This window comes from Sciurus carolinensis, chromosome 6 (assembly GCF_902686445.1).
Source record: "Sciurus carolinensis chromosome 6, mSciCar1.2, whole genome shotgun sequence".
Classification (NCBI taxonomy): domain Eukaryota; kingdom Metazoa; phylum Chordata; class Mammalia; order Rodentia; family Sciuridae; genus Sciurus; species Sciurus carolinensis.
The window spans coordinates 97,656,399-97,683,932 of NC_062218.1; the positions used below are offsets into that span (position 1 = coordinate 97,656,399).

Below are 27,534 nucleotides of genomic sequence, written 5' to 3' on the forward strand. Positions count from 1 at the left end.
TTATTTCCTGTCTCCTTTCCGAAATCACACCTGTGCATGTTTCTCTCTCTCTCTCTCTCTCTCTCTCTCTCTCTCTCTCTCACACACACCCCTCATCTTTCCTTTTCATGAATCCTCAGGGTAACGCTGCCTTCTCCACTTTGTGTGTTTAGAAGGAATGATAGTAAAATATATGAGATGCCAATGCAATTTCTCCTTTAGCAGAGCTCTGCAGGACAATTACCCACCCAATCTGCTTGGTTTTATAGCTCTCATAATCCTCCTTTATGAACACACTGTGACAGCTGGATGTGGCGGCATTGATTATGGCAGCAGTCTTCAGCCACATTCCTCTTTAACTGCAAAGCAGAGCTCCTGCCTACCAGCACAGCACTGGTTATGTGACTTTTTAAATTACTGGATTTATATAAGCCTTTTCCTAACAAGTCTGTGTTCAACTCCATCAAAATTGGGGAGAATTTGTGCTTGCATTTCTCCATGGTTCTTTGGCCCTGTAGCCTAGGGTCTCTCCTTGACATCAATTTAAGATTCTGGGCTTTTTCAGTAGAGGTCTGTAAGGGTTGGGTGCACAGAAAGCACCTTTGTTTTTCCTCTTCATTATGTAAGAACTGAGGAAATAGATAGTAAAACATGTTCCCAGGTGCCAAGGGCAGTGGTTGATTTCCAGGGGCTTGCAAGGCAGTGGTGCCAGCTGCGATAGCTTAGCAAAGGATGCTGGGGAAGTAGAGGGAGAAGGGGGTCAGAAAGGGAGCAGTTCTAGAATTTAGGGAATTACAAAATGAATTTAGGTATTACTGCTGGTGGGCCTTGTCCCTCTGGGCCCCGGCATCACCATCTGTTCAGCAGGACAGAATCATAATGACTCTAAGTGGGGAAGGGAAATTTAGTGTTTAAAGGAAGTCCTGGTATCGCGGCAGGCTGTCCAGACCAAGGACATGGCCTCATTGGCTTACTGTGTCACAGAAGCAGAGAAGGTCAGGGTCCTTTAGCTGCTGCAGTCCAGCTAAGGATCCTATTGCAGAACACCAGGGATGCGGCTGCAGGATTAGCCCATAGGAGTGACTGGCCTATCTACCGGAAAACCCGGAGAGATCCCGAAGTCCAGACTAAGGAACCTGTGTGTGGGTGGGAGTGACAGCACTGCTGCAGAAAGTCAGAGAGAGGATCTATGAGGGAGGTACGAAAGCGTGGGCTACGCTGGCAGCAGCCAAAAGGTGCCAGGCATGGGAGAGAAACCAGCATCCCTGGCGCGCTTGATGCGGACAGGCAGTCTGCCTGGCCCCACTAGGACATTGGAGGTTCCCTCCTCGGCAGTTCCAAACCCAGCTCCCCTTGTACCCATAAGGAAGAAATGGGCTGGAAGTACAACAAGCGTATCCGCGATTCGAACCTCAGTCCTTTATTCCGCCGGATCTCACCTCCACCGCCCTCGAATTTTTTTTAAACCGGCCTTTCCTGGGCGGAACTCCAGGCCCCGCCCCGAAGCCCCGCCCTGCAGCCGCTCCGGGGCGGGGCTCCTTTCAGCTCTGGGCTGCCCTTTCCCCGCGGCCTCTGCCGGGGCTGGTACCCGCTGCCGAGCTCCCGACACGTGCGGGTGAGTGAGGGCCGGGAGCGGGGAGCCCTTGGGGGTTTACCCGCTCGGGGCGAGATGGAGTGTGGGGAGGCTTCTGCCGGGGTACGGGACGAAATTGGGGTTCATTCCGGTGACCCCAGGCTTGGAGGGCTTTTTTGAAAAGATGCTGGTAAATCATAGCCTTAGAATCGTCCCCTATATTCTGCCATCCCTCTTCCCGCTGGGGAGTCGCCAGGAGCCTGACCCCGAAAGCCTCGCTCTCCAGGCGCCACGGGCAGAGCCTTGGGAAGGATCGTAAGGAGCACGTGTCCGGGTGGAACTCGGACAGCCTCTGCAACCCAAGGCCCTGAAAGGGGCAGGCTGGTTTTAGATTCGTGGTTTGTGTTTGGGTACTGGGGATTGAAGCCAGGGGCGCTTTACCACTGAGCTACATCCCCAGACCTTTTAAGTTTTTTGAAAAATTCGATATAGGGTCTCCCAGAGTTGCTTAGGGTCTTGCCAAGTTGCTGAGGGTGACCTCGAATTTGCAGTCCTCCTGTCCCAGCCCCCACTTCCCAGATGCTAGGATGACAGTCGTGGGCCACTGTGTCCCCATAGGTTCCTTTTCAGACCTGAACAATGAGTTCTCTGTGCATCCCTGTTTCGCTAAATTATTTGGAGGAGGTTAGGTGTGAAATTGAGAATGACTGGAAAAAGGTATGGATTTAGATAACCTCACTTTATATAAATTATAATGGCGAGTATGTAGAAATATTTGTGGACGTCTTTGCAAACATGTTGCTCATTGCTTGCTATCAGTAATTGAGGTTGTTGCCAGTTCCCCGCCAGTTCCCCTCACATCCATTATTGCACTCATTTATTTTTCTAAATTCTTCTTTTGTTGCCCTTCAAGAAGCCCCGTCTTCAGAGTCCCCTCTATCTAAGTTTTTTTTTTTTTTTTTTTTTTTTAAAGTCAGGGTCTCACTAAGTTGCTGAGTCTGCCTTGAACTTGGAATCCTCCTGCCTCAGCCTCCCTACCAGTCACTGGGATTACAGACCTGCACCATTGTACCCAGACTTTCTGCCCATTTTTCTTCCTGGGTGACCTCCCCTTCTACTCATCCTTATTTATAATGTTAGGGAACAGACAGACATGAATGGTGGGAACATGAGGGACCAATTAAGGGAATAATTCTATAAAATGAGTCCACTGTGTTGACCCTCACATGCTTTCTTTTCCAAGAAGGAATTTATCTGGCCTAAGTGGACGGGGTATGTCACATTCCTCAGCAACTACCTGTTGCATCTGCCTGAGAAATGCAGACCTGAAATAGTGTAAATAAGAGGAACCCAAGTTACCCTGAAGGGAGGGGCTTTTGTTTGTTTGTTTTTTTGCGGTGCTGGGGATTGAACCAGGGGCCTTGTGCATGCTAGGCAAGCACTCTACCAACTGAGCTATCTCCCCAGCCCAGGGAGGGGCTTTTGTAACCCTTTTCATAGACCAGATCTGAAAACTCAGGGAGATAAGGGTAATTCCTCCTAACCATAAAATCTGTAAGAATTTATGGTTAAGAATCCAATTAGAACTGGTCAGCATGGGCCAAGGTGACATGGAGTTTTCATGGCAGTAAGGACTTGAAAGTCTAATGTCATCTTGCTGTTAGTCAGAAGTCAAGAGGTGGACCTGGGCAAGACTCTGGAAACTTCTTTGAGATCCCCAATAAAACTGGAATGTAGGAGAGCATGTTATCCCTCTCCTGAGAGACCCACTCTCCCTTAAGGGTGTCCCCCTTCCCTTTTCCTATCCTTTCAATGAACTCATTCCTGTTACTCTGACGTGTCTGAAATTTTTCTGACTTGATTGCAAGAATTGGGGTTTGGTGGGGGGGTCACTGCCTCAGTTTCTCAGAAGGCACCAGCTCTGTAACAATCCTAGATCTTTTCCTGAAAGGGTAAACTCCACATATCCTATGGGTTTAACTTGTATTCCATTTAAACCTCTCAACCACCCTCTGCAGAGTTAATAATACCCCCATTCTCCAAATGAGGAGACTGAGGTACAAGGTTACTTACTTGCCCAGTGTGGTTTGGCTATTAGGTGGAAGAGCCATGCTTTCTTATAATTGTTGACTGGGCCATTGTTTGGCTGCTATTGAACTGCTGTGGTACATAAGTACTAAATAAGATTTGAGCCAGGCATGGTGGCACACACCTGTAATCCCAGCAACTCTGGAGACTGAGGAAGGATTCCAAGTTTGAGGCCAGCTTCAGCAACTTAGTGAGATCCTGTGTAAAATTAAAAAGGGCTGGGGATATAACTAGTGGTAGAGCACTCCAGTTGCACAAAAAAATAATAAAGAATGTGAAAATAAAGCTAACCAGGGATAAGCTGTTTTATTGTCCACATTGTTTCTATTGCTTTGGCCTTCACTAACTGTTGGCTAACTCTAACCAACCTGGAGTGCTTTGATTGCAGAGTGACCAGCTGTGGACTTAAGACAGATGTGACCCCAGGTGAGTACAATACCATTGTCCTCCTTTGGCTCCAGCTGTAGGCAGCTGCCTAGGTTGCCTTGTACCTAGGCAAGTGTTACACTGCTGGGAGAACAGCAGCCAATAGCTGGTTGGCATTCTGGTCTTGGTTCATGCTGACTTGGTTCATGTACTGTTAACTATACCAGGATGTCAGCATAGTTGTTTATACATCAGGGTTAAATCTGCAAGAGCATGATTTTTGCAGGGAGAAACCTGAAATCCAGACCTTCCTGAGTGGTACTGGTCTAACAGGTTTGGCTAGTATGAAGTTATTTGACTCAAACCTTAGAAATAAAACACAAGTAATCAGTCCAGGAAGGGATGTGTAAATAGAGGGGGAAAGTCACATTTTTTAATTTTTTAGTGCCTATGATCCCAGGTGAGTACAAGGTAGTAGTTATTTGGCCCCAGCTGTAGGTGGTTACCTTGTACCTAGGCAAGTGAAACAGGATGGAATTCCATGGAAATTTTGCTAATTTCACTGAAATCAAAGCACATACCCCTTCATCATAACTGTAGTTATACACAGGATGCTTTATTAGAAAAATTGATAAGAATTCGCTTAAAATTATGGACATTCTAGCATGGAAACATGTGCCTGTTGTCCCAGCACTCAGGAACCTGAGGTGGGAAGATCACTTGAGATCAAGAGTTTGAGATGAGACTGGGCAATACAGTGAGACCCCATTTCAACAATGATAACAAAATTTTGAGTATTGTTCTCCAACTCTTAATAAAATATGAAAATATTGCCAGGCATGGTGACACATCAGTAATCCCAGTAGCCTTCAGCTACTTAGGAGGCTTCAGGCAGGAGGATGGTGAGTTCTGGCCAGCCTGGGCAACCTAGCAAGACACCATCTCAAAAAGAAAAAAATGTAGGGGCTCTTAAGAACTAGAACTAATTTTTGCTTTGGATTGACAGTGTGTATGTTAATGGTGATTTTTGGAGTTAACAGAGTTGTTGCCCCCTTTACAGTAGTTAAGTTTTGAATCCCCTTAAAGTGTTTTGTTTTAGAATGCTGATTTTCTGAGAAGAGATGTCTCTTAGTTTTAGTCAAACATCACATAGGGTGATTATGGGATTGTTCAATTGAACTGATTTAGTTACTGCTTCTGTGAAAAGTAACATCCTAATTTCTACATGAGGAACTGGTGAAGATGTTCAGGAGAGGGAAGCTAAGTTATCAAAGCATGTTTTGTTCCATCAGTTGGCTTTCCCTTAAAAGGATTCTCCAACTAAATGTTGAGGCTTTGTGTGAATGCCTCAGATGTTTATCATGAATAGCCTTTTACCTATGGGATCTTAAGACTAGAGGCTTGGGGGATGGATAGCTTTATAGTCGTCGTCATAGGCAGGAGAAAAGGCAAATAATGGAAGATAAAAATAATTTCTGAAGATTAGAAACTATGGTAAATCATAAAGGCAGGCAATAATGTTGGCTTTTGTTGTTGTTGTTGTTGTTGTTGTTGTTGTATTGGGGATTGAACCCAGGGGTTCTTAACTACTGAGCCACATCCCCAGCCCTTTTTTAATTTTGAGACAGAATTTCAGTATGTTTCTTTTGAGCCTTGCTTAGTTACTGAGGTTGGACTTGAACCATCTTGCTTCATCCTTCTCTGAGCTGCTGGGATTACAGCGTGTAGCAACGTACCCTGTTAACATTTTCTTTTTTTATTATTTTTTTCATTTTATTTGTTTTGATGATCTTTTTTCAAAGCAGGAGGATGCAAATGGCTCAGCTTGGAATAGAGGATTATTGGTAGCCAATTTGCACAACAGTTTGCTGTTGTGACTACCCCAAAGCACAAAACCACCAGCAAGTAGTCAGCATATCCTTATCTTGGAGTCCACAGACATTAGGAATAAACCCTTATCCTTACAGGCTTGAGCATATACCTAGACTTGATTGGGGTTCAAAGTTGGCCCATGCATACTCTTTTTCAAACACCCAAATTTGCTTGGTTTGGGGACCAACCAAAAAGGGAGAAGCCTTATAAGGAAACTTGGGAACATTTAGGAAATTTGTAACCCCACAGTACTTAGCCTATGAGGGACCAGGGGAGGGACCTGTGTTATAGGGAATAGTATTGCTCAGTGTAACTGTTCAAGGTGTGCCTGCTCACCAGAAACTGGATCTTGCAAGACTGCCATTAAAGTCTCTCTTTTGCACCTTGTATCTCAGTGCATTCTTTGGGATTTGGCAGGTGAGCAAGTTTCTCAAATTAGCAATTTTGAAATAAGGCATTGTTATTTAGTCACTATTCTGTATAATAGATCACTAAATCTTACTTGCCTTTCTTTTTAGGGTGACTTGAAATTAGGTCATTCTTCACCTTCTGGAAGAGAGGAAATAGTAACAGGTGAACACTGTACTTGTGGAGTTTTTAGGTAAATGTTCCTGTTCATTCTAACATTGTCTACCTTCTCTGTGCCAGACCTGTTGGCTAGTTGGTACCCGTCAATAAACAACTGGAGCCAGGCATGGTGGCACATGTCTATAATCACAGAGGCTCCCAAAGCTGAGGCAAGAGGATTGCAAGTTTGAGGCCAGCCTCAGCAATGCAGTAAGGCCCTAAACAACTTATTAAGACCCTGTCTCAAAATTTAAAATAGAAAGGGCTAGGGATATAACTCAGTGGTAAATTGCCCCTGGGTTCAATCCCTAGTACAGAAAGAAAGAAAGAAACAATTGGGTTGCAAATTCGCCTACGTTTGCCCCCAGTAAATTCAGTCTCCAGGAAATAAAAGTAGGATTTGGTGATTTGGGCAAATACATGTATGTAGGTCCTTGGAGATTAGCTATGTCATTCCATGTGAGGTATTTATAGGGAGACTGTAAATTTGTGAGAGAAAGGACAATGTATCTTTGTTTACTGCAAGATCCCAATTTCAGTCCCTGGCACATGGCAGGAACTCCTTGAATGTGGGACAAAATACAAAAGCATGGAAAGTGCTTCCATTCCTGCTCTGCAGTCAGCCTCCAGCTGCTACTGATACCTGTATCACTGTCTTCTATGAGGGTGGGAGGCTGCCTGTTTATATGAAATAAGAATGAGAAATTTGTTTCCGGAACAATCCAGCGGTTGTCAGCTATCCAGGCTAGTGTGATGCCTGTGATTGTGTTACACTGTTGGAAGAGTAAGCACTGTCTTCAGTGAGGTTTGGCTGCAAGCACTGTTTTGGTGTTGTAGCTAAGTACCTTCAGACAGTGTTTTGCACCTCTGAGAGTGGAGTGACTCCTTCTGTGGAGTTGGTCCTAGTCTGGGTGCAAACACCTTTTTTCAGTTAAGGAAAAGTACCCTGGGGCTGGGAGTATAGCTCAGTGGTAGAGCACTTGCCTAGCATGTGCGAGGCCCTGGGTTGGATCTCCAGCACCACAGGGATAGTCTTAAGAACAGCATGTCATCATTTACCTCTGAATCCTAGATACCTTCACCTGAATGAGAAATCTGTCTCCGTCAGGACCTTAGATGTCTGACAGCTTTGTGGCACACCAAGACAAGTAACGTACGTAGTTCTTTTTGTTTTATAATTCAGCTTGAATGGGTGGAAAAGCTAAAATTATGATTTAAAAAGTTATGAAAAATATCAGAATTTTAGAGACAAATGCTTAAAATCTAGTTGTCATTTTCGAGAGCTGTGCTATACAGTGGCTGTACAATACATATGGCTAGGTAAGTTGATAAAAATGAAATAAAACCAGTTTTTCAATCTCAATATCTGTTTGACTAGTGACTACCATATTGGACAGCTGGGACATTTCACCAATGCAAAGAGTTGTATACTCTTTTAGAGCAGAGATCTGTAAACATCCTGAAATGGGTCAAATTGTAAATATTTTAGGCTTGTGCACTCATGTGGTCTTTGTAACTTTGCAATTGGAGTGTGAAAGCAACCTTAGGATGTCAAATGAACATGGCTATGTTTTCATTTATGAGCATTGGACTTGGAATTTCATAGTTTTTTTGTTTTTGTTTTTTGTACCAGGATTTGAACTCAGGGTCACTCGACCACCAAATCACATCCCTAGCCCTATTTTTGTATTTTATTTAGAGACAGGGTTTCACTAAGTTGCTTAGTGCCTCACTTTCACTGAAGTTGGCTTTGAACTTGTGATTCTCCTGCCTTAGCCTCCTGAGCTGCTGGGATTACAGGGGTGCGCCCCCATGTCTGGCTCATAACATTTTGAGTATCAGATTTTTCCCATTCTTATTTCTGGGGGCCATTCAAAAACAGTTGTGGTGGCACATGCCTATAATCCCAGTGACTTGGGAGACTGAGGCAAAATCGCAAGTTCAAAGCCAGACTCAGCAACTTTGTAATGTCTTAAGCAACTTAGCAAGACCTGTCTCAAAAAATAAAATGGGCTAGGGATGTGGCTCAGTGTCTAAGTGCCCCTGCGTTCACTCCTTGGTACCCTGCCTCCAAAACAAAAGGTTGCAGCCTACACATGCATGGTGGCACATGCCTATAGTTTCATCTACTCAGGATGGTGAGGTAGAAGGATTATAAGTTCAAGATCAGCCTGGGCAACTTGTGTGAGACTCTTTCAAAATAAAAAAATAAAAAAGGCTGAGGATATAGCTCAAGTGATAAAGTACCCTGGGTTTAATTCCTAGTACCACAGACAAAACAAAACTACAAGCAGTGGCTAAAATTGGCCTGTGGGCTTTGGGTCAGGGTGTCTTCCTGACCACATATAGAGCTACCTATATACAGAGAAGAGGTTCCTATGCCACTACTTAAAAAGGGATAATTTGGTGTTTGTGGGCCTGTATACAATACCCCAAGAGATTTTAGTGACATAAACATGCACAGATTTCCTAAATGATAACTGTTAACTTTTTTTTTTTTTTTTAGCAAAGAAATTTATGTCCTGATGTCTTAAGAAGATGACGTAAAACATCAAACTTTTTTTAATCCCTTTTGTTTCTTTTTTTATTCTATTCCCATGGTTCAGTGGACACTGGAATTAGACTGGGAGGGTTATTGCTCTGAATATCCACGCTACTGTCATAGGTAGCAATAAACACAAGTATCCTCTTCGTTGCTCAGGCCAAGTTTCAGGTCCAAGACCTCTAGCATATTAAGAGGGAAAACTTTAAAGGTAAGTAGGGGACTATAATTAGTAAGTGTTATCCCAGACACCTATCATTATTTTATGTTGCTTCTTGCTAGACTCAAAGAAACTAATGAAAGTGGATTTTTTTTTTTTTTAAGATGTTGATGGACCTTTATTTTATTCATTTATTTTTGTGTAGTGCTGAGAATTGAACCCAGTACCACACATGTTAGGTAAGCACTCTACCACCAAACCACAACCCCAGCCCCTTGGATTTTTTTTTTTTTTTAAACAGGAACCTGTCTCAAATTTCCAATGGGGAAAAGCCCAGGGGAGGTAAATTCCCTAAGCCCCAAAGTGATGCAAAAATTTGGCTGAGTACCTAGGAATTCACACAAAGGAAAACAGCCAGCTAAGAGCAACTAATTAAGAACTTGAAAAGAGTGACAATGACTCCTATGAATCTTATTGCTTAATTAGGGCTTTATGAGCAGCTCTAGTTAATGGACCTGTCAATATACACTTGGAAAACAATTTCACTGAATTAACAAATTAATTGTAATACTTAAAATTTCTGCTTAGCAACATCTTTCTCCTATTTTTTAGGAATATATATATGACAACTGCCTGGGTTATATATTTGTCAATGCAGTAGCCTAAGGCCTGGTTCAAAGGAACCCTGTTTATTTGGCTTTCCTTGTTCTCCAGTAAAGCCCCATTGAGGTTTGAGAATGTTCTGTGCTGCATGATGTCCTGAGTAAGAGAGGAATCAAATTTGGTTCCAACAAGTGGATTTTATTCATGCAATGCACACTCAACATTCCTAGTAATAGCAAGTCACAAATACATTGAAGATTCACTCCCTTGTTCACCTAGAGTCCAATCCCCATGGACTTACTCAATGCAACTTCTCTTAGCCAAGAAGTCAGTCAGCAAGACCGAGGGGATTCTTCTCAGCCGTAGCCTCTCTCATCTCCTCGGATATTTTTGGATGTCCTGGGGTGTCCGATAAGCCAGAGGCTGGGTGGCAGTTGTCTGACCACAGTGACAACGGTCCATCAGCAATCAGTGATGGTGTGGACAGCAACTGGGGCAGTCAAGAGACAGCAATGTGGAATCCTCAAGTCATGGTGCTGCTGACAGTTTGCTCCAAAAGTCCAGGGGTTTAAGTAATTTTCAGCCCAGTCATGCTCTGGTCTTCATTGATAAAGACCAGAACACGACTATACTAGGAGCCACCACTCAAATCATAAAGGTTCATATCAGCATTGTTCAGGAGTGTCATCCTGCCACACTGCAAGTTTGTTACTAGGCACCTTTATTTTAGTTTTACAAGTCCAGGCAAATACCAAATACCGCTCATTATTACTATATAACACACAACTATAGCAATTCCTATTATTTCCTTGTCTCATTACACATGATAAGGATGACTTTACCACCCCTGAGGAAAGGGGTGATAGGGACATAGAATGGAATATACTATTTCATTTTAGAATATTTTGAGATATATAGGCAACTTGGGAAAATTATACAAAAATTTTCAGTGAAGCTTATATCCATTTTCCCCTAACTGACATCTTACATTAGTGTACTACGATTGTCACAATGAATAGGCTAATATTGATTCATTAGTATGTAAGTTTATTTTGTTTAGGTTTTCTTAGTTTTTTTGTTTTGTGATACCGGACATCAAACCCAGAACCTTGAGCAGGTCTAGCACATGTTCTTCACTGAGCTATACCCATAGCTTCAAAGTTTTTTTGTACCCAAAGCCCTTTATTTCTGGATCCCATTAAGGATGTCATATTATAGGGCTGGGGTTGTGGCCCAGTGGTAGAGTGCTTGCCTAGCATGAGTGAGGCACTGAGTTGGATCCTTAGCACTACATAAAAATAAATAAAAGTATTGTGTATTGTGTCTGTCTATGACTAAAAATTTTTGAGAAAAGGATACCACATTACATTTAGGTTGTCATACCTTAGGCTTCTCTTGGAAGTACAAATGGGTATCATCTGAAAATATTTTAATCAGGGTAGTAAATAATCACTTTGAAGGTAAATTATAACTAAATTACAGCTTAGAATAATTAAGAACACATAAGATGTGTGAAGGAGATATTAAAATATAGACACAAAAGATAAAGGTGATCATATCCAAGCAATCTCTTAAGTTTTCAGTTCTAAAGAAATGGCAAGTTTATAACAATTCTTATAAAAATTAAAGCCATTTTATTCTAACATTCATACGGAAAAATAATCTGTAAAATTAGTCACAATAATTGTTAAAGCATTACAAGCAGAATAAAACAGGATAGTACTGGCACCTACATAGATGTACTTATGAATGGAGCAGGTAAGGAAGTCCAGAAATAGACATTAAGACACTGAGAATTTTTTTTTTTTTTAAAGATGGCCTTCCAGATAAATGTACAAAATATTTATGACAATATTGGGACAACTTGATAGCTATGTGGGAAAAAAATTCCCACTGAAACTTGAATTTATGTATGAAAAATTTGTAAAGAACAAGAAGGAAATATGTGCATTTTTTATATACTCTTATGAGTTTGCCTTCTGAAGTTAAAAACAAAATGAATGGTAAATGACTAGATTATTGCAAATTCTGTATGAAAAAATATCCAAACATACAAAAGCTGGTGAAGATGTTTGCCAAAGGTTGCTTGCTTGTTTTTGTACTGGGGATTGAACCCAGGAGTGCTTTGCAGTCACTCTGCTATATCCCTGGTCTTCTTGAGACAGGGCCCCCCACTAAGTTGCTGAGGCTAGCCTCAAACTTGAGATCCTCCTGTCTTAGTCTCAAGTCACTGGGATTACAGGTGCAAGCCACTGTGCCCCACAGGGTTAATTTTTCTTTAATACAGTTATTATAAGTCAAATATAACAGCCCAACATGTAGACAAACGAATAGCTAAAACATAGTGCATAACCCCAATAAAAGAATGGGAAAAGAAGCACACAATTGTTCAGATAACTTGGTTACTAGATTTAAATCAAGTTTGTAAATGCACATCAAGCTTAGGCAATTTAGTCCATGATTGGTTCACTCTATTGCTTTTTGCCTGTCATGGGGGAAAAAAAACCTTATGACCACAAAGTGAAAAAGAGGAAGGTCCAAGTGTCCCCTTCAGGACATGCCTACATTAACCTGAAAACACCTATTGGTAATGTCAATATGGTGACCAAACCTTTAATTCATGAGACTTTGGGAGATATCATAAATCCAAATTTTAGCACCAATTTGAATGTGATTAAAATATGTGGAGCACATCCTTGGCATGAACAGGCCCTGGATTCCAATCCACGTGCACGCACACACAATCCAGTTTTAACGATAGGAATATATTCACGTTTATTTGTTACTGTATTTAAGGCACTTACAGAGTAAGTATTTTTTGTTTTAGTCACTTTAAGAAGGAAATTGCACAAACTCTCCATTTGAAGGGTGCTGGTTAGATTTTTCCCCTTTTTTTTGTAGGGGGGTACCAGGGATTGAATTCAGAGGCACTCTACCACTGAGCCACATACCAGCCCTATTTTGTATTTTATTTAGAGATAGGGTCTTACTGAGTTGCTTAATACCTTGCTTTTGCCAAGGCTGGCTTTGAACTTCCAATCCTCCTGTCTCAGCCTGCCAAGCCCTGCTGGGATTGTAGATGTGTGCCACCATGCACAGGAATTTTTTTTTTTTTTTTTTTTTTTTTTTTTTTTTTTTTTGGTTCTTTTGTACTAGGGATCAATCCTAATCCTAGCCAAGTACTCTACTATTGAGCTCTGACCCCAGCACTTTACCTTTAAATTTAATTTTCAAAGCATTAATTTTCTTGGTTAATTGGACTGCAGTCAGTGGGGGCTCCATTTTGACAGTTGGTTGAACACTCAAAGGGACCCGTGGAATGTAGCTTTGTACTTTTTTTTTTTTTTTTGGTTCTTTTTTTTTATTTTTATTTTATTTTTTTTTTATTAAGTCACTTTTTATTTTTTTTATTGTAAACAAATGGGATACATGTTTCTCTGTTTGTACATGGCATAAAGGCATACCATTTGTGGTTTTGTTTTTTTTTTTGTTTTGTTTTTGTTTTTGTTTTTGTTTTTTTTTTTTTTGGTTCTTTTTAGGGTTTTTTTGTTTTTCACACAGGGTCTTGCAAATCACTGAGGCTTGGCCTTGACCTTGTAGTCTTTTTGCTTCAACCTCCAGAGTTGCTAGTTTTACAGGTGTGTGTACCACTGTGCCCAGCTAGCTTTTTGGTTCTTACATATGATTTTAGAGTCTCCAAGGTATGGCTTCTGGATTTCAAGTGGATAAAAGCAGATCCTAAAGGTTGCATAGCATGATTTCTGCAGATAAGCTGAGATGTAAAGGGCTTTCTCTTCTGAAACCAGTCTGGAAAAACTGAAATAAGCACCTACTTAAATGCAAAACACCAACACATAGCCACAGGGATCATGAACAACCAGGGAGACATGATCCTACCAAATGAAAAAAATGGAGTATCCCCCCACCCCAATAGCCAACTCCAGAGACATGGAGATTTACAAGCTGCCTGACAATTCAAAATAAGCTCAAGATGAACCGAACTCTGGAGACGAAGAACACAGTAACTAGCTGGGTTTGTTGGTCCACACCTGTCCTCTCTGGCACTTGGCAGACTGAGGTAGGATTGTGTGTGGCCAGCCTAGCAAGGACCTGTCTCAAAAAGGACAGGATGAAACTGGTAAAGCATGTTTGCTTAGCAGGCAGAAGGCTCTGTATTCAATCCCCAGGACCATAAAAACAAGCTGAACTGGAAATTTTCCATAAAGAGCTTCAGCAGACTCAAGAAAAAAAGTTCATCAATCTGAAAGATCATGAAGCCTGGAATGGTGGTATATGTCTTCCAGTCTCTTGGGAGGCTTAGGCAGGAGGATCCCTTGAGGCCAGCCTGGGCAATAAGACCCTATCTCAGTCATCCGAAATTCCCTGTGGGACTGGAGTTGTGGCTCAGTGGTTGAGCGCTTGCCTGGCATGTTCGATGCCCTACGTTCAATACTTAACACCACATACAACTAAAAAAAAATAAGAAAACTTAAAAAGAAATTCCCTAGTTAGGGGAACTAAAAGCATAAGAATTACCAGATATCAAGCAAATGAATGTATTGTGGGTGTTTCAGAAGGAGCAAAATGAAAGTTACAAATTTTCTTTCTAGAATATAAAGTTCCCAAATTTGGAGAGGAAGATGAACTCCAGAAAATTCCAAATAGATTTAACACTTAAAATCGTTACTGAGACAAGTTATAATCAAGCACCCAGAAGGCAAAGCATTACTGGATATTGTGTACACTTGTAATCCCAGCAACTTGAGGCTGAAGCAAGAGGATTGCAGGTTCATGGCCAGCCTAAGACTTGGCAAAACCCTGTCTCAAAAAGGATTGGAGGTGCCAGACATGGTGGTTCATGCCTGTAATCCTAGCAGCTTGGGAGTTCAAGGCCAGCTTCAGCAACTTTGGGAAACCCTGTCTCAAATTTTTAAAAAATTTAAAAGATCTGGGGGTGTCACTCAGTTGTTAAGTACCCCTGGGTTCAATCCTCAGTACCAAAAAAAAAAAAAAAGGACCAATCCTAGGGCATTGAATCAGTCCCAGTAGATTCTAAGGCCAGAATTGTGCCAAAGACAGTATAATGTAAACTCTGACTTTGTCTCTACTTGTGTGGCCATAAGCAGCAGTCTTTTTTTTTTTCCTCCTGGTGCTGGGGGGGCAGTCAAACCTAGGGTCTTGCACATGTTAAGCACACATTTTACTTTGTTTACTATTGTCTACAGGCAAATGCATTGCACATAATAGTAGTCTCAAGTATTGCTAAATGCAAAATGATTGACCTCAAGGATGTAATGGTATGCCATTATATAATCTTTTTACTAAGACTTTTTTACTTTATCTAGTTTAATTCTCTCAAAATTTAAGAAAAAGAATATTTTTGGACTGAGGGTGTAGCTTAATGGTACAGTCCTTTGCTTAGAATGCACGAGACCCTGGATTTGATCCCCAAGCAGGGGGAGGGAGGGTATTTAGGACTGAGGTTGTAGCTCATAGGTAGAGTACATGCTTATTAGCATGCATCAGGTCCTAGACTGAGTCCAGCACCAAAAACTACATGTATTTGTATATTTTCTTCTCAGCTGACATACAGATGTTATCTTGGCATTGAAAGTTTCATCATTTAACTGTACCAAAGGTGTCACTTATACAGTTCATTCTCAGCAGCAATTATTGCTTTGAAGGCCTCATTCTTTACCATTCTTGGTACATGCTACTTCCAGTCCCAATAACCCAAATGTGAATAGAACTTGATCTATTAGTAACTCTGCTAACTGCCAGGCTCCTTCGGTATACTTTATCAGATCAAGGTCCTCAAGGACTTGCAATTTTGACTTTTTCATCACTGTATTCCCAACCCTGTAGAGTGTGCTTCATGAAATAAGCATTTGGTCAATGAATTCCTGTTATCATTGTTTTTCTGTTTTTTGCTGATGAGCTCTAAGCATTAGTAATATTTCCTTTGAATTTGTCATATCATTATGCAGTTCCTCAATAAATAATTTAAAAAGCCTGACTTTTCTTCTCTGTACAATCACCAGATGGCATTAGAGCGTTATGCAAATGTATGGGTAAGTGCATGTATGAACAGGGATTTGATAGTCAATCATGTTTCTGTCTGCCAGAGAACCGAGGCCTTGTTTTAAGAATTGAGGACAACATATGGGGAAGGCTTTAGCCATGACATTTGGAATTAGGCTTAGAGATTAGAAAGCAAAGGTCTGAAGCGGAAGCAGATCCCAAGATTGAAGAATAAGGATCCCTTCCAAAAAGTTTTTTCCAAAAACTATATGATGGCCCCAGCCCTTGGTGAACCCTACCAAATGCCTTCTCTAACTCTAGAAAATCAGCATACATGTGAGATTGCAGCTGCACAATGGCTTTTTAAAAATTTTCCATTGCACCAGCCCTCAACAGATGAATTTGTCACAAAAATTGAAGTCAACTGGCTGTACTATCCATGTTTCTCATTTGGTACTTTTCCTCTTTCAAAACATTCAACTCTTGTTACTTTTCCCACTTAACTTGAAGCAACCCTCAATGTTAGGAATGAAGTCTATGTTACTAAATCTTGTTTTTAAGTTTTCATCTTGAACTTTTACTGTCATTTGACCCTGTTGCTCACTGTCCTTGAAATATTTTCATTTTCAAGGCACAATTTCTGTGCTTTCCTCACATTCCCCACATTTTACATACATCCTCACATATAAGCACACCCTCCTGATGCCAAAACACACACTGTGTTCACTGAATCTATGCTATTCTTGGTTACAATTTTTCAAGACTTGGTTCTCAGGCCACTCATCACTATATTCTGTAGCATATCCTTCAATTCCTGTTCATTTATATTGTCACAAATTTGTTGCTAACCCATAACCTTCCCCTAACCATATATAGCACTCATTTTAAAATTCATGCATCCCAATTAAACTTGCCTTCTTGTCTGTGTCTGATACATTACCAGTGTTCCTCATATTAATAAACGGTATTGGGGGCCAGGGTTTTGGCTCAGTGGTAGAACACTTGCCTAACATGTGAGGCACTGGGTTCAATTTTCAGGACCACACATAAATAAATTATTAAAGGTCTAGCAACATCTAAAAATAAGCCGTATTATATGTCTTTTGCAACACTTATCTCCCTTATCTCCATACCAAAATTAACAAGACTTGGAGTTTTGTCCTCCTAAATTATCTTTACAATTTGTTTACTATCCTCTGTTCTCTCTTTTGCCCCTTCCATTGTCTTCACAGTGGAAACAAATGATTTTTCAAAAATGCAAACCTGATTTAGCATGCTTTTAAAATTATTTTTGCAGTTCTGGGGATTTAACTACTGAAGCTACACCCCAACCCTTTTCTATTTTTATTTTGAGGCAGGGTCTCATTTGGAGACTGGCCTTGAATTTGGAATTCTCCTGCCTTAGTCTTCCAGATCACTGGGATAACAGGCTTGTACCACTGAACTCAGCTAAAATTTATTTTATTTTGAATAGTGTTATTTAGGAAGTGCATCCACCAGTTTATCTCAGGCTTGGGCTTCATTGACTGCCTGACTCTTGCTTTTCTTTTTCTTTCTTTCTTTCTTTTTCTTTCTTTCTTTCTTTTTTTTTTTTTTTTGTACCAGGGATTGAACCCAGATGTACTTTGCCACTTAGCTACATCCTCAGCTATTTATATTTTATTCTTTAAATTTTGGGGGGCATGCCAGGGATTGAAATCAGAGACACTCAACCACCTAGCCACATCCCAAGCCCTATTTTGTGTTATTTAGAGACAGGGTCTCACTGAGTTGCTCAGTGCCTCCTTTTTGCTGAGGCTGGCTTTGAACTTGCTATCCTCCAGTCTCAGCCTCTAGCCACTGGGATCACAGGCGTGCGCCACTGTACCAAACACTTTTTATTTTTTGGGACAGGGCCTTGTTAATTGCTTAGGGTCTATTAAATTGCTGAGGCTCACCTCAAGTTTGGTGATCCTTCTGCCTCAGACTTTCTGGTATTAAAGGCCAGAACTACTACCCCTGATCTGACTGCTTTGCCTTGTCTGTGCAATTTCTCCAAGTCTATGAAAGTATGACTATTCCCACAGGTTGTTCTTTCTGCCAGGGAATTGCTTCCTTTCCATCACTTGGTTAGCAACCTGCTCATCAGATGCTAGTCCAAATTTTGGTTTCTTAGGAAGACTACCCATTCTTTGATTACTCAACTAGCTGTTTATAAACACTCATTTTTATTGCCCTCCATGAGGACAAAGATCAGTTTTGCCTAAGTTTACTGTTGATTCCTTGCGGCCTAACATACTGCAGGAGGTACTCTCCAAGTTCTTTTATCATTTAATTAGATTGAGGTAGAGTAATTTTGTAAACCAGGTGCTTGCAGCATACTTTGTAGATAGAGCAAATGCCCCTAGCCCAACAGGTTAACTTCATTTTTATGGTTGTACTATTTCAGGAAATGCCTAATTTAGTTTCCAGGACTCTACTAGCTTTTTCATGATTACTTAATTATATATCCTTGTTGTGTCTGTTTTCTCATCTATTAAATGGGATAACCGTAGCCACCTCTCAGGGTAATTGTAAGGTTATAAACTGCTTTTTAAAAGGTTTGTGCAAATGTCGTTGCCCACCCCACAGTAAGCATTCCATAGTTATTATTAGATGTGCTGGAAAATTCTCTGCTGTGACAGTTCTGAGTCGAGTCAGGGAGAGGAGCAACCAGATCAGGTCTCCTTAGCTTATCCAAGAATCATATCTCAATACTCAGGCAGGGATTTGGAACCAGGATCTCAGCCCCAAAGGTGTTTGGCATTAAGTTCAACAAATGGCAACGACGATCTTTCGAAGGTGCTTGTCTCCACCCAATGACCTTCTTGCATGGTAATTCTTGAAGTTAAAAACTAACCAAGTTTTTGGTATCCGTTCCCCTCCATTCCTCGGAACATAATTGGAGGGTTAAGGTAGGGACTCCTGCGAAATGCTACTAACGGGTACCTACTTAAATTTTTTAAGTATTTTTTTTTAGTTGTAGATGGACACAATACCTTTATTTTTATGTGGTGCTGACGATTGAACCCAGTGCCTCACACGTGATATGCAAGGGCTTTACCACTGAGTCACAACCCCAGCCCCCCTACATAAATTTTACACCGCAGTATTTATGGATTGGATTAAAAACCATTTTCGGTAATGGGACTCGAACTCGTAAACCGTAGTTTTTCCTCCATTTCCCGCCTCAGCTGAATAGAGACAGTTGGACTTGAGGATTAAAGAACAACGACCACAGCTGAAGGCGCGAGCGGGGTGCGCGCGCCGAAGGGGGGAGGGGCTTAGCGCGCGCCGAATCGGGACCCGAGGCGATGGGAACGAGCTCTCTCGCGAGAGTGGGTTAGTTCTTGGGCTGCAGCCGCTGCCGCCACCTCTTACCAGCGCCGTTGCTGCGGGGGATTGTGGGAGCCTCCGCGTCCCGCTCGCTGGGAGAGAGGTACCTCTCCTTTTCCCTCTCCCTTTCCCTAAGGTAGGCGTGAAGCGGGTAAGAGTCGGGGTGGGGTGGCCCGGGGCTCTCCGCGTCCGCCGGGAGGGGGCAGCGACGGCGACTAGGGCCCCGGGGAGCCGGCGGCGCGCCTTTCTTGCTCGCTCCCGCTCGCCGGCTCTGCCTCCCTCCGCGCTGCGTATGTGAGCCGCCTGATCGGCGGCCGCCATGTTAGGAGCGCAGTGGCGGCGCAACCAGTCTCCTCGGGCGTCGGAGGTGAGCGGTCCCAGAGGGAGACACGCGTCCAGTCAGGGTTTCGGGGTGCAGCGGGAGAGTCGAGGGGTCCCGAGGTCTGCTGATCGGCCGAGCTTCCCGCGTCCTGGGCTGTCTGTGGGCGGGGGCGGGACGACTAGCCCGTTACACGCGGGCCGCAGCGCTGAGGGTAAGGGAGGAGCGTTCAAGGCCTGAGGGAACGACTGTCCATTGGGGGACTACCGTTTGGGGAGTATAGTTAAGATAGCAAAGTCCTTGGGTAGCGCCAGCCCCAAATGGTGTGTTTGCCTTTTTTTCTCCTGTGAAAATGTGCCCCAAAATGGAGGATTTCGCAGACTAGGAAAGGCTTAGCCGTTTTAAGCGTTTAATTTTCTCGGTGTCACAGCCTTCGCGCCGATCCTCGCCCATCGCTTCTTAGCGTCCCCTAAAACTCCCCTGTCCCCCGCCCACACACGCGCGCGATTTTAGCCAGACATCTGGAACAATTCCTCCCCACCCCCACCCCATCGCGTAAAAATGGCCGAAAAATGAACCGATAAGGCTTGTTTTTCGTATTGCGTCGTGGATAAAGCCTTCTGCAGTACGCTGCGAGGCAGCCGATTTGCTCTTATTTAGTCAGTCACCTCACATCCCTTTTTATCAAAATACTGTTAGCCCGGGTTCCTCTGGAGAGGATGGTGTGTTGTGGGACCTTCCGGTTTCCAGACAAAGGGTTTGGAGTACGGTGGTGTAGTCGTCGCATTGTTGTTCTTTTCATTGCTAGCGCTGTGCCACGTTCCGTGTTCTACATTTACCGTGGATGAATATCCCTTAGGTGTTTATCGTGCTGTGTGGCTCTGTCTTGTGGATCTGCCTCTTCTGTGGAATATTCCTATTGGATCAGTTACAGTTTTTCAGCTAGACATTTCTAGAACGGTTATGGAGGTGGTTCTGAAATTTCTAGTCTTGTGTGCTGGAATAATGTAAGTCGTTGGTTTCGCAGGTAATAGTCATGGAATTTTTGTATTGTGTATTACAGCTTTGATAAAGGTTTTTAAGTAATTGATTAAGCATATTTTATGCGGGCAAAGACACTTTAGGCCGTTTCCATATTTATTCGAAAAAAAAAATTTCTCCTTAAAAGCGCCTTATTTACTAAGGCTCGGTCATCTACGCAGTCTGTCGACATAATTGTAGTATTAGGTATCAAGAAGAGTGGTGAAGACATTTTTTGTTCCAAAAAAGCTGTGACATTGATTTTTACTCCTAAAAGGAATGTTTCTGCATGCTCGAAATTAAAGGCCATCGAAGTACTACATGAAGATTCTGTATGGTTATATAAGATTTGAAAAAGAGCCGGGCGCGATGGCGCACGTCTATAATCCCAGCCACTTGCGGAGGCTGAGGCAGGAGGATCGCGAGTTCGAGGCAAGCCTGTGCAATTTAGCGAGATCTTGTGTTAAAAGTAACGTTTGAGATGTAGAGCCCAGTATAGAACGCTTGCCTTGCATGTATTACACAGATAGGAAGCTTTCAGTTTACATTTCTTTCATTTCAGTTGTGTACAGCTTTTATATAGAATGTTGAGCTAATCCGGAATGAATTTACTCATTCATCAAAGCATTTATATTAAGAAAGATGATACATGCTAATTTTATTGCTAAGATTTGGAAACCAAGTGATACTGCAAGTCAGTTAATGATTGCAATTTTAACAACTGATGAATGCCCCAGTAACTTACATAATTTTAGAAATATCATATAGTTCAAATCTGTGATTTGGTAGAAGAGAAGATTAAATTCCAGAGGTTTTATAGTTTATCGGACTACAAGTCTGGTCCTTGATTCAGGGTCCTTAATAAATAGGCTTAAAATAGAAGAGCTGTACTATTAGGAATTTATCCTAAGGACACAGGGTGTCAAAAATTGGTGTCCAAAGTTTATAGTAGTTATTAAGCATCCTAAAAGTCTCATTTAAGCTGGAGATGTAGCTTAGCCATAAGAGTGCTTGCCTAGCAGAAGGGAGGTCCTGGTGTCCATCCCAAGGAGGGAAAAGAAAGTTAAAAATTTAAGTTGCAACTTAAAATCTAAAAGATTCAACTTTGAGGAATCTGCTAGTTTTCTTGTGGAAATGGAAGTCTGTAGAGCCACTTAAAACAGTGTTTTAAGAGGAGATAAATGAAAAAATGATAATGCTATACAATGTAACTAGAAAGGAAACCATAATAAAACTACTGGTGTCAAATTTGATTATTTTGATATTTGTTTATATGTTATTTTGTAGGTAGGAATGTAAACCAGGACCTCATGCAGTCTAGGCAACTGCTCTACTACTGAGCTACATAACCATCCCTTTTTTATTTTAAGACAGGGTCTCAGCAAGCGCAAGGCCCTGGGTTCGATCCCCAGCACCACAAAAAAAAAAAAAAGACAGGGTCTTCTTAAATTGAGCTCCAACTTGGAATCCTCCTGTCTTAATTTGATTTTTAAGAATGTTAAAAAAAAAGCATAAAGATAGAGATACACCCATAAATGTTACCATTGGATTTTGGTATTACAGGTGATTTGTGTTTCCTGGTGTTTTTCTGAAATCTCCAAGAAATTACATTTACTTTGTAATGAGAAAAAAATGGGGAATTTTTAAAATAAATGCTAGTACTGTTTAACAAATCAGAATCCATTTGTTACTTAGCATCTTGTGTATTTTTTAATGTGAACTAGCTTAAAGAGCAGAGTATTCCGAAGTTATAAAAACTAGTGCTTGTTTTAAGATAAAAATTGGGTAATGGTTTCTTAGGTGTTCTTAGCACATCTTTTAGCTAAGAATATTTTTTCTTTGTTCTTAATGCCATCTATAGTTAGAATTACAGCAAAACTGTCTACGTTCTAAAAACGGGTGACTGACTTAACATCTGGAATAGACAATACTAGGTTTGTTGGGTGGTATGTAGTTTTGCTGTTTGTGTGTGTGTGTGTGTGTGTGTGTGTGTGTGTGTGTATTTTAACATACATGGTTATTCTAAGACTAACACTATCCAGGAAATAAAATGCCGCAGTTGATAATTCTTAGCCATGTAGTAGGCCTTTCTCATTGGAACATTGTGATCAAGGGCTCTAAAATTTTTGATGAAATGGTTTATATGTAGAAAATTTTAGTGAATAATTAAAAGTAGTGCAGAGAGAACAAACCTGGAGTTGGTAAAATTTTGATATAGTGCTTTTCCGGAATTTTTATACATGCTTCTAAAAATTGAGTAAAACTTTAGGTTTTAACTTACTTAGTTCATTTCTATTGTAAACCTAGAAGTTATATGATAAAGTGCTATACTGTCTTGGACTGAGAGTAATTTATTATTGTGGCAGGACTGTGACTGGAGTTCAGAGTACTGTGATGTGATGTGTCTTTGGTAGCTCCCATTTGCATATCAAGCCCTAATGTTCTTGGTATAGATAAGTCTTAATTAAGACTCTTTGGAACTTAAAAAAAAAAATCTTAAACAGTAGTAACAAAAGTTTAGCTCAAAAACATTAAAACATTTTTACAGCCATTACAAAATTAAAAGATGGTAATAAAATACTTTTTTTTTCCTGTGAAGCTCTTTTAAATGGCATATTTGGTGTTCTCTAAAATTCTGCTAAACTGAGGCTATTGGTACCATTCTCAAGCAGTAACAGATTAACGAAAAAACAAAGAGTGTATTCATGGGGGGGGGGGTAATTCTTCCCAGTTACTGTTGTTGGATAGGAGCAAAGAGAAAAAAACAAAATACCTGTAATAAATGTTTTAGTGTGCTGCAGTAAATGTAGCAGGTATAGAAAGTGATCATTTAGTTGATGCTAGGGTTTAAATAGGATCTTTGATTTATAGTACCATTGTTTCTTTCACTACATGGAAATTTGTAACTTTCTTTTTTTTTTTCCAAAATAATCTGGTGGGTTTTTGTTTTTTTTTTCCCCCCCTACTTTGGTGGTTATCACTACATTAACTATCCTACCTCCTCTTTGGTACAGTAAGTCACAGGTGAGGAATCTATACATGGAAAATTAAAAGTAAGTGTTTGGACACCTAACTAAAGAAGTAGCTTAGAAAGAAACAATACTATCAAAGATTTTTTTTTTTTTTTTTTTAAAGACTGAGTGTAGCTCCGTAATAGATAAGATTGGGTGGTAGCATGCATGAGACCCTGGGTTTGATCCCCATATCCGCAAAGGAAAGGGGCGGGGATTCATACTATATTCTGTGAAAAAATGTAGAACAAGTTTTGTTTTGTTTTGTTTTAAGTTTTTTTGGTTGGGCATCAAACTCAAGGGATCACACTTCTAGGCAAGCACCGTTCTACTGTGTCACACTCCCAGCCCTTGGTACCCGCGTTAGTGCTTTCCTGTGTCTCTATTAAAAACAATTTAGGTGGCATGCACCTGCAGTCCCAGCGACTTAGAAGGCTGAGGCAGGAGGATCATGAGGGCAAGGCCTGCCTCAGCAACTTAGGCCCTAAGCAACTCAGTGAGACCCTGACTCCTAATAAAATATTTTTAAAAAGGGATAGGGATGTGGCTCCACGTGTAAGTACCCCAGGGTTCAATTCCTGGTACCAAAAAAAAAAAAATTTAGGAGTTCATCATCTGATCATCTGAAGAATTCATTATTGTTGTTGTTGTTATATGTGCTTACTTAATGTTAACTCTTGCAGTGAAAGTATAGGTTTAACTCGTATGCCAAAAGCAAATAAGCAGCTGGGCATGTGCCACCTGTCTACTGTCTATAATTCCAGTGTTTTGGGAGACTGAGGCAGGAGGCTTTCAAGTTCAAAGCTAGCCTCAGCAACTTAGCAAGGCCCTAAGCAAGTTAGTAAGATCTTGCCTCAAAATAAAAATGAAAAGGGACTTGATATGTGTAGCTCAGTTGGTACAGTGCTTTTCTGCATGCCCAAGGCCCTGGGTTCAATCCCAAGCACTACCCTCAACAAATTTTAAAATGTCGGTATGTGAAATAGGGGATTCAGTAGAAGTGAACTGTTTAATAAAAACTATTCATGTGTCCCTGGGTCAGTCCTTTTACCTCTAAAAATTTCTCACCTAAAACTAAACTAATCACTAAATAATACACAAGTTTGCCTTATGTCTGTTTGTAAGGACCAAATTACATTAAAAATAGGTGAGGACTGGGGATATAGCTCAGTTGGTAGAATGCTTTATAGAGTGCTGCCTTGCAAGCACAAGGCCCTGAGTTCAATTCCCAGCACCATCAAAAAGAAAAAGATGATTACCACAGTGCCTACTATGTGCCAGACACTACCCTAAGTGGCTGGTTATATGTTTGTTTTTTGTTTGTTTATTGGTACTGGGAATTGAACCCAGGGGCACTTTGCCACTGGGCTACATCCCCAGCCCTTTCTATTTTTTGAGACAGAGTCTCACTAAGTTGCTGAGGCTGGCCTCAAACTTGGGATCCTCTTGCCTCAGTCTCCCAAGTGATTGGAGTTACAGGCGTGTGCCCCCACGCCCATCAGAGTATGAAATTTTAAAGTGGAGCCAGAGCTCAGCAGCAGAGCACTTGTCTGGTATCCCAGGCCCAACTTTTAATCCTAGCACCGCACAAAAGCAGCTCCTTCTGCCCCATAGGGATGATTGAACCCTGGGTTCTCTTATCACGAAGCTACATCCCCTACCCTTTTTTATTTTGACAAAAGGTGTCACTAAGTTGCCAAGGCTGGCCTGGAACTTGTGATCCCTCCTGCCTCAACCTCCCCAGTCACTGGGATTACAGATGTATGGCACCCTCCCTGGCCAATTAGTTTGTTTTTAGGCATTTATCTCTCACAGTTGAGAACATAGCTAAAGATACTTATGGTTGTAGTGCATACCTTTAATACGATTTTTTTGTGCTTTAGTATTGGAGTTTTAATTAGAGTGGAAAATAAATTCAATAAAGAGTATCAATTCATGGAATGGGAGTGGTAAAATATGAACTGAAACATTTCTTTAGCACACATAGGACCAGAATGGTGTTTGTTCAGATTTGAATTTGTGAAGCTTTACATTTTTAGGGTATTGTCATTTTATATCATGAAATAGACTAAAATTCCAGGTTAATTCTTTGGCGTTGTCCATAAAGATGAGTGTTAAGCCCATTTGCCTAAGAATTTGAATATTATGTAGTAGTAGACTGCATTTTTATGTTTTTTTGCTTTGTTTTGTTTTGTTTGCTGTGCTGGAGATCAAATCCAGGGTCTCTTGTGTGCTGGGCAAGTACTTACTTCACCCCACAGCCTGCAAACTGCATTTACAAAGTGAAATTATAGGCAATGTTGGTTTCCCCACCACCACCACTGGGTTTTGGTGTGGAAGTGCTTTTCTTTCTTGAAAGTAAAAGGTTTGTACATTGGAGGGCATTTAGAATTTATGGTCAATTGGATATTAATATGACATTCTTCGAAAAGTTCTCTCAGAGGAACTGTTTTCAAAATTGTATTAATTCAGTGTAATTTGTTGTGAAAAGATAGTTTTGTAATTACAGGGAAAAGCCAAGCACAGTAGCGTACCTGTAATCCCAGGGACTAGAGAGACTGAGGCAGGAAGAATGCAAGTTCAAGGCCAATCCTCTGTAACTTGGCAAGATCCTGTCTCTTTAAGTAAATAGAAGCGAAGATGTAGCTCATTGATAAATCATCCCTGAGTTCAATCCCCAGTTCTTCAGTAAATGCCTTGATATTGTGTTGATTACTGATGGACAGCAGGTTCCAGTAAAAATAGCTGATACATCTTATGTTCAACACTGATCAAAGACTGAAGAGCAGTGAGGTGTCGTGGTGCATGCCTTGTGATCCCAGTGACTCAGGATTTCGAGGCAGGAGGATTGCAAGTTCAAAGACAGCCCCAGCAACTTAGCAAGCCCTGTCTCAATTAAAAAAAAAAAAAAAAAAAAGGTTAGGGCTGTAACTCAGTGGTAAAGCACCCCTGTGCTCAATTCCCAATACCTTCTTCCCCTGTTACTCCCCTAAAAAAGATACTATGGAAACTGCTTTGATGAATGTTTACTAAGCAGTGCTACAGTGTCTGGTTTATCTCAATTTTTTTGTTCTAATAAAAGCTTTTTTAGACAAATTTTTTTGTTGTCAATGTTTTTATTATTATTATTTTTATATGTGGTGCTGAGTATCTAACCCAGGGCCTCACACATGCCAGGCAAGTGCTCTACCACTGAGGCACAACTCCAACCCATAAAAACATTTTAAAAAGTAATTTTTGGTTGTCAGGGAACCTTTACTTCTATTTATTTACAAGTGGTGCTTAGAATCAAACTCAGTGCCTCACACATGCTAGGCAAGTGCTCTACCACTGAGCCATAACCCTAGACCCTAATAAAAACATTTTTGAAATTTGAATAAAAAGGGGGGCTGGGGAGATGCTCAGTCGGTAGAGTGCTTGCCTTGTAAGCACAAAGTCCTGAGATAGATCCCCAGCTCCCAAAAAAAAAAATTTTTTTTTTTTTTTTTTTTAATAAAAAGTCCAACGTAAATTCTCTTAATATTACTCTACAATGTTCTTATGGAGCTGCATTTTAGATTGAAACAGATTATCTTTAAAAATATTAAGTTCTCAAGGAATTACACTGTCATGGGATTTACATTGTCTTGTTCCCTTTTTTTTCTGACATCTGTTTTGTGTTGTCATCTTTATCCATTTGCAGATCCACTATTTTAATAAAAGATGCTTAAAAACTGGTATCTAATTTAGCAGCCATATTTTCTGTAAAACAATAGGATCATAAAATTTTTTTATGCATAGTTAGGTGTGGTATATACCTGTAATCCCAGCGATTTGGGAGGCTGAGGCAGGAGGAATTCAATTCCGGGTTTGAGGTTGGCCTCAGCAACTTTGTGGAACCCTGTCTCAAAAAGGAATGAGGATGTTGCTGAATTGAGAGACTGGGGAGTTTTTTGGTAGTTAAATTATTTGTCTATAATATGGAAGTCAGAGCTGCATTAATTCTGATACTTGAAAATATTAAAGACTTCTCTAAATGTTTTTGTTGTTGTTTTGTATCTGGGATTGAACCCCAGGGCG

The 27,534-nt window shown here is 41.0% G+C and overlaps 1 protein-coding gene, 1 long non-coding RNA gene and 1 other non-coding gene across 9 annotated transcripts in view; all 3 read left to right on the forward strand.

Annotated features, from left to right (window-relative positions):
- The first annotated feature begins 1,542 nt into the window (after positions 1-1,542).
- LOC124986529 (uncharacterized) lies at positions 1,543-14,591 on the forward strand. The gene is made up of 6 exons (XR_007109030.1): positions 1,543-1,594; positions 4,029-4,066; positions 6,397-6,479; positions 7,518-7,598; positions 8,952-9,198; positions 14,361-14,591. It is a non-coding gene; the product is annotated as an uncharacterized LOC124986529 (long non-coding RNA).
- LOC124987733 (small nucleolar RNA SNORA74) lies at positions 7,167-7,367 on the forward strand. Its single transcript, XR_007109249.1, has one exon. It is a non-coding gene; the product is annotated as a small nucleolar RNA SNORA74 (small nucleolar RNA).
- Positions 14,592-19,108: 4,517 nt separating the features above from the next.
- The window catches only part of Matr3 (matrin 3), a 30,544-nt gene continuing 22,118 nt past the window's right edge, over positions 19,109-27,534 (forward strand). For 2 of the 7 annotated variants that reach the window (XM_047555221.1, XM_047555227.1), the window contains exon 1: positions 19,112-19,261. Coding sequence is in view for 1 of the 7 variants with exons in the window: in XM_047555228.1 (XP_047411184.1) it covers positions 19,445-19,492 (48 nt within the window). In the remaining 6 variants the exon portion in view is untranslated. Of the gene's footprint in view, positions 19,262-19,311; positions 19,493-27,534 lie in introns of those variants that run through there. The other 5 variants (XM_047555229.1, XM_047555224.1, XM_047555223.1 and 2 more) reach the window with 5 other exon arrangements.